Source organism: Chenopodium quinoa, unplaced genomic scaffold, assembly GCF_001683475.1.
Source record: "Chenopodium quinoa cultivar QQ74 unplaced genomic scaffold, ASM168347v1, whole genome shotgun sequence".
Taxonomy (NCBI): domain Eukaryota; kingdom Viridiplantae; phylum Streptophyta; class Magnoliopsida; order Caryophyllales; family Amaranthaceae; genus Chenopodium; species Chenopodium quinoa.
Genome location: NW_018743858.1, coordinates 1,260,344 through 1,271,287, shown reverse-complemented (window position 1 = coordinate 1,271,287; position 10,944 = coordinate 1,260,344). Strand labels below are relative to the sequence as shown.

The window sequence follows — 10,944 nt, the reverse complement described above, 5'->3', positions numbered from 1 at the left end:
ATATAAAACATTACTAATAGACTAGGAAATCATATTTAAATCATCAAGAATCTTTTTCCTTTTACGGGAAATCAAACCCTAACATCATAATTATAAAGTAGTGTGTATAATTAAATTCCAACATCAATTGAGGGATTAAAATTCATTAAAAACATGTTCTAATCATTAATTTAACAATCACAACAACCTAGGATCAAACCCTAATCATAAATATTAAATTCCCAAATTCTAGGGTTTGTAAATTGGGGGCTTTTGATTAAATTAAATCTGAAAATCAAAGGAATAAATTAACCACATCAACTACCCAAAATTAACAACAAAATAAAATCAAAATCATGCTTTGAATTAATTAAAACAACTTAGAAGTTAAATTAGGAGAAAAGAGTTTTTTTTCTTTAAATACCAAACTACCAAAGAGAGGAGAAAGGAGGGCACATGGCGACGGCAAGTGGTTGCCGGTGCTGCTACTGGCCGTCAGTGGTGGCGCTGGTGGTGCTTGGAGAGGAGGAGAGAAAGGCGTGAGAAAGAGAGGAAAAAGGAGAGAGAAAAATAAGAGGAAAAATTGGGTTTTCTTTCAAATGTGCGACTCAATTCTTCAGTAATACGAAGTCAAATGTTCGAAAATGCAGCAGCAAGCTCTGGGCGCAAAAAAAAGCGAAGCGAGCCTCTATCAGAGAAAGTTGGAGCCAAGGAATCTCCCCAAACTCTATCTATCGTGCTGTCAAATTGAAAATTGTAGTAGCCGTGGCCAAGGGTTTTGTAAAATCTGACAATTTGATTTTTGAGTGTGAAATTCTTGAGATTTTGGGGTATTTATATCCTTTTTAAAAAACAAAAACACTTATTTACAAAACTGTCATTACTAATCCTACTCCTCCTTGAATTCTCCTTTGAGGCCAACTTGTTGGGCTCTTAAGAACTCTTTGATTCCTAATAAGTTGATCCAACAATTTAATTGATGTTGACCCAAATTAAAACACTTCATTTCCCCAATTAATAACTCATATTATTTTATACACACTTATTTTATATTTAAATAATTAATTCATTTAAAATTAAATGAATCATTTTAATTTATAATTTAAATAAATAATTTTTATATATATATAATATTATAAAAATACAGAGTATTACAGTCTGCCCCCTTAAAAGAAGTTTCGTCCTCGAAATTTGAGCACAAAAATAATAAAACTTTGTTCAAAACTTGCTTAAAATTGCACTTTTTCACCCACTTAGTAAAAAATCTTCTTAATACTTATAGTTGTTGTACTTTTTGTAATCTTTCTTGTTCTCTTTCTTTCTAAACTTTGTATAAAATTGTGCAAAATATACTAAAAATGCACAAAAATGCTTAAAATGAAGGTAAAAAGCGCGAAATTCTATTGCATTCTACCCCCCTTAAAGAAAACGAGTTACGACCCCGTAACTCAACTAATCTCAAACAATTCTAGGTACTTTTTTCTCATTTCATTCTTAGCTTCCTATGTCGCTTCCTCAGGTTCTTGATTCGACCACAAAACCTTTACTATCTTTATATCCTTCTTGCGTGTACTACACACTTTATTATCAATAATGTTTACAGGTCTTTCCTCATAGGTTAGGCTTTGGTCTAGCTCTATGGTTTTAGGTTGTAAAACATGCGACTTGTCTGGGATGTACCTTCTCAACTGAGAAACATGAAACACATCATGTACCTTATTAAGGTCCATACGCAATGCCAATCTATAAGCAACTTTACCTATCCTTTGCAAATTCTCATATGGTCCAATGTACTTTGAACTCAATTTCCCCTTCTTTCCAAATCTCATGACTCCATTCATTGGTGATACCTTAAGTAATACTTAGTCACCAACTTCAAATTCTTCTTCTCTACGAGTAACTCTTTTGTCTGTCTTGAGCAGATTGAATCTTAGCTTGGATTTCTCTCACTTGCTTCGTGGTTTCTTTTATTTGAGGACCTAGAATTATTGTGTGACTTATGTCACTACAACATAGTGGACTTCTACACTTCCTTCCATACGGGCCTTAAATGGTGCCATGTCAATACTTGCATGGTAATTATTGTTGTAAGAGAATTCTATAAAGTCTAAGCTATCTTCCCATCCTCCTTGGTAATATAAAACACATGACCTTAACATATCTTCCAAGGTTTGGATAGTTCTCTCATATTGTCCATCCGTTGCAGGGTGGAATGTTGTACTCATCTTCAATGTCGTACCAAAGTTTTCCTGGACACTTTTCCAAAATTTCGAAAGGAACCTAGAATCCCTATATAAAATGATATCCTTAGGAACTTCATGTAGTCTCACAACATTTTTTATGTAAGCCTTTGCAAGTTGTTCCATTTTCCAAGTCTCCTTCATTGGTATAAACACTGTCGTTTGGTAAGTCTATCCACCACAACCCAGATGCAATCCCACTTCCATGTTGGGATCTCGAGTGGTTGCACTGTTCCCCGTGGTCTCTTATGCACTATCTTAACATTTTAACAGGTTAGGCATTTGGCTACAAACTTCGCCACTTCTAACTTCATCCTAGGCCGCCAATACACCTTTTTCAAATTTTTATAAAGCTTATCTCCTCCTAGATGTATTGAATAGGGTGTATTGTGTCCTTCTTCCATCAACTTCTTCTTCAATTCCTAACACTTTTTGTGGTACACACCACCTCCCCTTAAATCGTATACTACCATCATCATGGATTCTGAAATCAATCGCCTTCCCTTGTTTTATATTGTCCCTTATGCGATCTAATTTCACATCTCCTACATGGTTATCCTTAATCTCATCAAATATCGTTGGTTGGATACTTAAATTATTCAGCATTCCTTCCAACACTCCATATGGTACTTCCTCGAAGTTTAACTTACTCATTTCTCTGCAAAGCTCATCTACCACTACCAAAGAGTTCACTCCATGAGTCGCTTTACGACTCAAAGCATCCACGACTACATTTGCTTTACCCTCGTGGTATTGGATGTCTAAGTCATAGTCATTGAAGAACTCTAACCACCTATGTTGTCTAATGTTCAATGTTGATTGCGTGAAAAAGTACTTCAAACTCTTATGATCAGTGAATATCCTACATTTCACTACAAAAAAATGTCCTTATAGAAACGGAATTCTAGCAGTGGAATTCAATACGTTTCTAAATTAGAGACGGAATTAAAAAAAATCTGTCTATAAAGTAGAAATGGAATTGAAAATCCTTCTCTAAATTAGAAACGGATTTTTTTTCCGTTGCTAAATTTAGAGACGAACTTTTTTCCCCATTGAGACGGATGTTTTTTTTATTCCATTGCTGATATAAGCGACGGATTTTTAATTCCGTCTCTAATTATTTTCGAAACGAATTATGTAAACTAAAATCTTTCCCTAAACTAGAAACGGATTTTCCAATCAGTCTCTGAACTAGAGACGGATTTGAAAATCTGTCTCTGAACTAGAGACGGATTTGAAAATCTGTCTCTGAACTAGAGACGGATTTAAAAATCCGTTTCTAAACTAGAGATGGATTTTAAATTCCGTCTCTAATATTTCTTTCGCTTATTATAAATTATGTGTATAGAAGTGAACAAATTATATTTGGTATAGTTGGTAAGAGTCACTATGTGACTTTGAGGTCACGGGTTCGACTCCTACCTATTGCGATTCTTGAGATTGGGGATTCAAGGAGCCTTACATGCAAACCTGAGTCGGGTTGACCCAAGTGAGGTTGAACCGAATAGCATCTACTTTTAGACACAAAATTATTTTTTTTGTTGCTAAATTTAGAGATAGATTTTGTTTTCCGTTGCTAAATTTAAAGACGGATTTTTTCCATTGCTAAATGAGCGACGAATTTTTTTTCCATTGCTAAATTTAGAGACGGATTTTTTTTTCGTTGCTAATACCAGCGACATATAAAAATAATCCGTTGCTAAAACCAACGACGGAAATAAAAATTCGTTGCTCAAACCAGTGTCGGAAATAAATATTCGTTGCTATGTTCAGCACCGGAAAACAAATACGTCGCTAGTCTCATTTAGCGACAACAGTTTTGCCAACGGAGTAATTCCGTTTCAAAATCTGTCGCCACCTATATTTAGCGACAGAAAAAGTACAATTTAGCAACGGATTTGATCTGTTGCTAAATGTCTATTTTTTTGTAGTGTTTCATCCATACAAATAATGCCTCCATATTTTCAACATAAACACTATCACTGCAAGCTCTAGATCATGAGTAGGGTAGTTAACTTCATGTTTCTTCAATTGTCTCGATGCATAAGCAATCACCTTTTCATGTTGCATCAAAACACATCCAAGTCCATTCTTAGATGCATCACTATACACATCATAAAAACTACTCCCATCAGGTAAGGTTAACACTGGTGCTATTGTAAAACTTTCTTCAAGGTTTGAAATGCTTCCTCGCACTTATCACTCCATATGAACTTAGATTACTTCTTCATCAATGAAGTCATAGGTCTAGCTATCTTTGAAAAGTCCTTCACAAATCGCCTGTAATATCGAGCTAGGCCTAAGAAACTTCGAATATCCGACACATTCTTGGGTGTAGGCCACCCCTTCACAGCTTCAATCTTTTTAGCGTCTTCCACTCCTTTCTTAGATATGAAATGTCTCAAAAATACTACCTTCTCCAACCAAAACTCACACCACGAGAATTTGGCATATAACTAGTTAGTCCTTAAAGTAGCTAACACTGATCTCAAATGCTCTGTATAGACCTCTTTATTCTTTAAATAAACCATATAGGGTTTCGTAGTGACCCGACACTACGCGGAAGGAAACCCACCAAGACCCGCCCCTTAATTAAAATAATTAACAAGCATATTAAACTTAATCAACCAAGATTAAGAACAAGAATTATACCTTTGTCGCGTGCTTCGCTCCCAAAGAGCTCTTACTTCAAAATCCCGAAAACACGAGATCTCCGACGGATCGTACCCTCGACCCAACCCGAGCGTCCTAAGTCTTGAAGGTTAGTCAAGACCCGGACAAAATAACTATGAGTTTTACGAATCAAAGGTTTACTCTTAATTAGAGTTGCCTTTTTAATTCCACTCAAGGTTGTTCATTCCCAAATACCCAAGCTTGGTATATATAGGGAAATGAACCCTTGTTTTTTCATCCTCCACCAATGTGGGAGTGTTGAATATCAATGATTTATTTAATTTCCAAATTAAATAAATAATCAAGTTAATCACGTTTCGACAAGTGGCTTGATCATATGCAAAAGAGTGGTGGCCAAGGTTAGGTGGGGGACCATATGCCTTACTCCCCAAGGCCTTGATTTGGTCCCCACATCCTATGCACAAAACCGGGTCAAGGAAGGCTAGCTGGGTGCCAGCTAGCGTGCCAGCTAGGGCTGCCAGCTAGCACTGCCTTGCTGCCCAGCACCCCAGCCAGCCAGCCAGTGCGTGCTGCTGCTAGGCTGGTGCTGGTGTTGTGTGCTGGCACTGGTGCGTGCTAGCGCTGGTGCTATGCCTCGCATCTCTCGCACCATTACTAGCATGGCCAGCATGCGTGCTTCTAGCTAGCCACGCATGCTGTCCCCTTTCCCTCGCATCATGCTACGCACCACGCACTACGCAGCACGCTACGCAGCACGCAGCACGCACTACTCGCACACTAGCCGGTGCCTAGCACTGTTATGCTTGGTGCGAGGCACGCACACACGCACATGCACATGCGCCAGTGCCCAGCACTGCGATGGCTGTGCTTGGTACGTGTGTGGCCCTGCCATGTGCACCCAGACACCCATGCTAGCACGCTGCTAGCTGCGATGGGCTGCCTGGTGCTTGTGGTGCTTTGCGATAGGCTGCTATGCGCACCCAGGCATCCATGCTAGCACGCTGCTAGTTGCGATGGGATGCCTAGTGCTTGTGGTGCTTTGCGATAGGCTTCCATGGCACGCCTAGGCTGCGATGGTGCACCTAGGCTGCGATGGTGCGCCTAGAGCTTGCGATGGGCTGCTATGGCACGCCTAGGCTGCGATGGTGCGCCTAGGCTACGCCTAGCCACGCTAGGTGCATGCTAGCTGGAACTAGCCTAGCATCCACATGGCTAGGCCAGTGTGTTGCTAGGGCTATGTTCATACTTGTCGCTTAATGATTTTGCGACGCTCGGTCTCGACGCCCTAGGCTCGATATCCGACGTCTGTATTCGTAAAACTCTGTCGACTCATTAAATCCTTTCGGATTAATTCGTCATCTCGGATCGGTGATTCGGTTGGGTTCGACCCGAAGGGTTCAGTTAAGATTAAGCTGTAACATCAACTGTACATTGATATTACTGATTGGAAGCGGCCTCCACCTAGGCATTCCAATCACTTGACCTTACTGAAGAATTAGCTCCGTAATAATTCTGAACCCTCTATCGGAAGAATACACTTGTTGGAAGGACACCATTCCTTTCAATCTCCCACTTGTCCTTCCGAACAAGTGTGCATACAGTGTATAGCCAATTTCCTATGTCACTTAATGTTTCTTCGTGAACTATAAGGTAAGATTTTTTGTCATCCTTATTACGTTCAAAAGTGTTTCTCGATCTCCGAGTTCGACTGTCAATAAGCAGATGATTTCTAAAATCCATCTGAGCACGGCCATGCATTTTCACAGTCTCGCTTTTCGAGTGGCCTTGTAAACAACAAAACATTTTCCCTATTGTTAGTAGGGGGACAATCCCAGTCTTGTATTGTAAGTTCCTCTTACTAAGAGGACATAATCTCCTGAGTTTTCCCGTTATGATCCCCAGTTACGGCAGACGTTAGGAAACATCAAAGAGTCTAGTACTTAAACAAGAAAACTTCACAATACTCATGGTCGGAGGAAACAAGTTCTGATAGTCATAATGAGAAATGTACTTATGACAATTTTAAAATTGCTTAAAGTGTTCTCATAGGTCTTATCCAGTACAGTTCCAAACTGTGCTTGTGCAAATGATTTATGACCGTCACGTCCTCGCAGCACAAGAAACGGTGCTGTAAATCATACTACACACTAATCTATGGCGGTCATCAATCGTCCATCCGTTAGATGACCTCAATTAGGGACATTTTCGATTTAAATATTCAATGTTCACTTAACAGGTGTTTCTATATCCAAGACATGGTCTTGATACCCTGTTTTGAATATTTCCGTAAATCGAATGGACTCATTATTTAATTCTAAACCACAATTAAATAGTAATGGAGTGAATGATAATTTTACACAATATTAATTACTCCATTAATGAATGGTTTTAATATAGTGTCTTACATTAAATATCCTATTTAATTAAAACACATGTACAGGGAATTTCAAAGCCAGTCTCTAACATGCTTAATTCCCATCGCCTCAATGTCTTTGTTGTGTTTCACTTGAGGCAGCGGTTTAGTCAAAGGATCAGCTACATTATCATCTGTGCAAATCTTACAAATTTTGATTTCACCTTCGGATTTCCATTCCCTTATCATGTGAAATCGCCTTTGTACGTGTTTGACCTTCTGGTGCTCTCTCAGCTCCCTGGCCTAAGCGATAGCTCCATTATTATCACAATAGAGGTCTATCGGCCCCTTGATTGAGGGTACAACACCAAGTTCGCTAATGAACTTGTGAATCCAAACAGCTTCCTTGGCAGCTTCTGAAGCGGTCAAGTACTCGGCTTCAATTGTAGAGTCTGTAGTGGTGCTCTGCTTGGCACTCTTCCAGCTAAACGCTCCTCCATTCAGACAGAATATGTACCCCGACTGTAACTTGAAGTCGTCTCTGTCAGTCTGGAAGCTAGCGTCGGTGTAACCTTCAACAACCAGTTCTTTGTGGCCTCCATACACCAGGAATTTATCCTTGTTCCTTTTCAGGTACTTAAGGATGTTCTTGGCCGTAGTCAAATGCGCCTCTCCTGGGTTCGATTGGTATCGGCTCGTTGCACTCAGGGCATACGATACATCTGGCCTTGTACATATCATGGCATACATGATCGATCCGATTAGCGAAGCATATGGGATATGATTCATTCTTTCTCGCTCAACAGGTGTCTGTGGACAGAATTTCTTGCTGAGAGTTATGCCATGGGACATGGGTAAATGCCCTCTTTTGGCATTCTCCATGTGGAATCGAGCTAGTACCTTATCAATGTAAGTACCCTGGCTTAATCCAATCATCCTCTTAGATCTATCCATGTAGATCTTGATGCCCAATATGTACTGTGCCTCTCCTAAGTCCTTCATTGAAAAGCACTTTCCCAACCAGCCCTTTACGGACTCCAACAATTTTGTGTTGTTTCCAATGAGAAGTATGTCATCAACATACAGGACTAGGAATGGAATATCACTCCCACTGACCTTCTTGTATACACAAGATTCATCTGGATTTTAGATAAAACCAAACTTGCTAATGGCTTCATCAAATCGCAGATTCCAACTTCTGCTGGCTTGCTTTAGTCCATAAATGGACTTCTTCATCTTGCAAACCTTTGCAGCGTTGCCTAGATCGACAAACCCTTCTGGCTGTGTCATATACACAGTTTCTTCCAAAATTCCATTAAGGAAGGCGGTTTTGACATCCATTTGCCTATTTCATAATCGTAATATGCAGAAATCGCTAGGATGATCCGGACGGATTTTAGCATTACAACTGGTGAAAAGGTTTCATCATAGTCAATCCCGTGGACTTGTCTATAACCTTTTGCCACCAGTCTAGCTTTGTGTATTGATACATTTCCATCCTTGTCTGTCTTCACTTTGAAGATCCATTTGCAACCAATGAGTGTATAACCCTCGGGCAAATTCACCAAGTCCCAGACTTGATTTTCAAACATGGAGTCCATCTTAGATTTCATGGCCTCTTGCCATTTTGCAGAGTTGAGGCTCGTCATAGCTTGCTTGTATGTCGCCGGCTCATCACCATAAATGACTAGGATGTCCTGATCATTGGTTAAGACGATACCGAGGTATCTGTCTGGTTGAGATCTTTGTCGTTGCGACCTACGAAGGGTAATCGGTTGAGCATTTTCATTGTCTATTTGATTCTGACCAATATTCTTAGATGCTTCCAAAGCATATAGATTGTCAGTTTTGTCAGGTTGACATTGTTGCTCGTCCTCTCGAACTTCGTCGAGTTCGATTTTCCTCCCACTTGTCATTTTGGAAAGATGTTCCTTCTCCTAAAAGACACCATCACGAGCAACAAATACTTTGTTCTCGGATTTATTGTAGAAGTAATACCCTTTGGTTTCTTTTGGATATCCCACAAAGAAACACTTATCCGATTTGGGGTGAAGTTTGTCTGAAATTAATCGCTTAACATATGCTTCGCATCCCCAAATCTTGAGAAAAGACAACCTAGGAGGTTTCTTAGTCCATAATTCATATGGAGTCTTTTCAACAGCTTTTGACGGAGCTCTATTCAGTGTTAGTGTTGCAGTTTGTAGCGCATGTCCCCAGAAAGAGATAGGGAGTTCACTAAGACCCATCATTGATCGAACCATGTCTAGCAAGGTTTGATTCCTCCGTTCGGACACTCCGTTCCATTGAGGAGTTCCGGGAGGTGTCAACTCCGAAAGAATTCCATTTTCTTTCAAGTGATCGTCGAATTCATGGCACAAATATTCGCCACCTTGATCCGATCGAAGTGCTTTAATTTTCTTGCCAAGTTGATTTTCAACTTCTTTCTGAAATTCTTTGAATTTTCTCAAAGGATTTAGATTTATTCGACATTAAGTAGATATAGCCATATCTACTATAATCGTCGGTGAAAGTGATGAAATATCGGTAACCTTCTCTTGCGGGTGTACTCATTGGTCCACATACATCCGTGTGTATTAGACCTAATAAAACACTTGCCCTTTCTCCCAACTTGGAGAATGGTTGTTTTATCATCTTGTCTAATAGACATCCTTCGCAATTTTCAAACTACTCTAAGTCGAATGAGTCAAAAACACCTTCTTGAAGAAGTTTCTTGATGCACTTGATGTTAATATGGCCAAGACGACAATGCCACAAGTAGGTTTGATTCGACTCGATGGTCTTAGTTCATTTGGTATCATTCCTATTTTCTTTGTGTAAAGCATGCAATTTAATTTGAACATATGTTTGAAAGATAATCTTTTAAACAACTATGTTAGAAGTCTTTCATTTCAAACATCTTGGTGTCCAACACCATTGATCAAAATATTGTTCAAAAGCATGATAAAACTAGAATTAGTTTTAATTACATCTCAAAGAAAAAATGGTGCATGCAAGCACGACCGAAAAACCATCTTCGTCGTCTTCTTGCTCTTGCACCAACACTTGATAAGCTTCTCACTTGGTTCCTTAAAAGGCAACATAAAGTGAGTCATACATGGTATCCAATACCTTATGATAAGCTTAATTCACAAGTGTTTAGGAAGATACCTGAGGTAGTCGGAATGTTCCCCTCTTCCTTAAAGATCATGCATTCTCTCTTGTAGTGGCCTTGCATGCCACAATGGAAGCATCTCATCTTTGCCTTGACCTTCTTGAACTCCTTCTTCTTAGCTTTCAAGGGCCTTTTGGTCATTCCATAGGCAGTGGCTTGGCTAAGAAGTTGCACCACCTCCTTGAGGGAGTGTGTCTCCTTTCCCGCAGCAATATGCACTCTAAGTGCATCATAGCCCGAGTGGAGTGAAGCAAGCAAGATATGCCCCACCATCTCATCTTGCAATGGGATTCCGAGAAGCTGCATGTGTTTGAAGAGTCTAGTCATTCCAAGCACATGAGGTCAGAGGGGCATGATGGGTCTCAATTTGGCATCGTAGACCTTTGTCCAAAGCCGGCGCCTTTCCTTATCAAGACATCCCACATTTGGTGGCTTTATCCTCATGTTTGAAAGTGACCCAGTCAAGTCAAACACGAGGCCATCAAAGTTGACATTGTCACTCTTGGTGACTCTTACATTGACAACGTCCTCAAGTGCTTTGAGGAACATGTCCGGGAGATAGGAGG

The 10,944-nt window shown here is 39.8% G+C and overlaps 1 protein-coding gene across 1 annotated transcript; it reads right to left on the bottom strand.

Annotated features, from left to right (window-relative positions):
- Positions 1-1,481: 1,481 nt before the first annotated feature.
- On the bottom strand, positions 1,482-1,820 carry LOC110686464. Its single transcript, XM_021863089.1, has one exon. The coding sequence runs from the start codon at positions 1,818-1,820 to the stop codon at positions 1,482-1,484; it is 339 nt and encodes a 112-aa protein (XP_021718781.1).
- Between the last annotated feature and the right edge of the window lie 9,124 nt (positions 1,821-10,944).

What these genes read in the sequence shown, in the direction of transcription:
- LOC110686464 (XM_021863089.1), bottom strand. Translation starts at nt 1,820, where the DNA reads ATGAATGGAGTCATGAGATTTGGAAAGAAGGGGAAATTGAGTTCAAAG.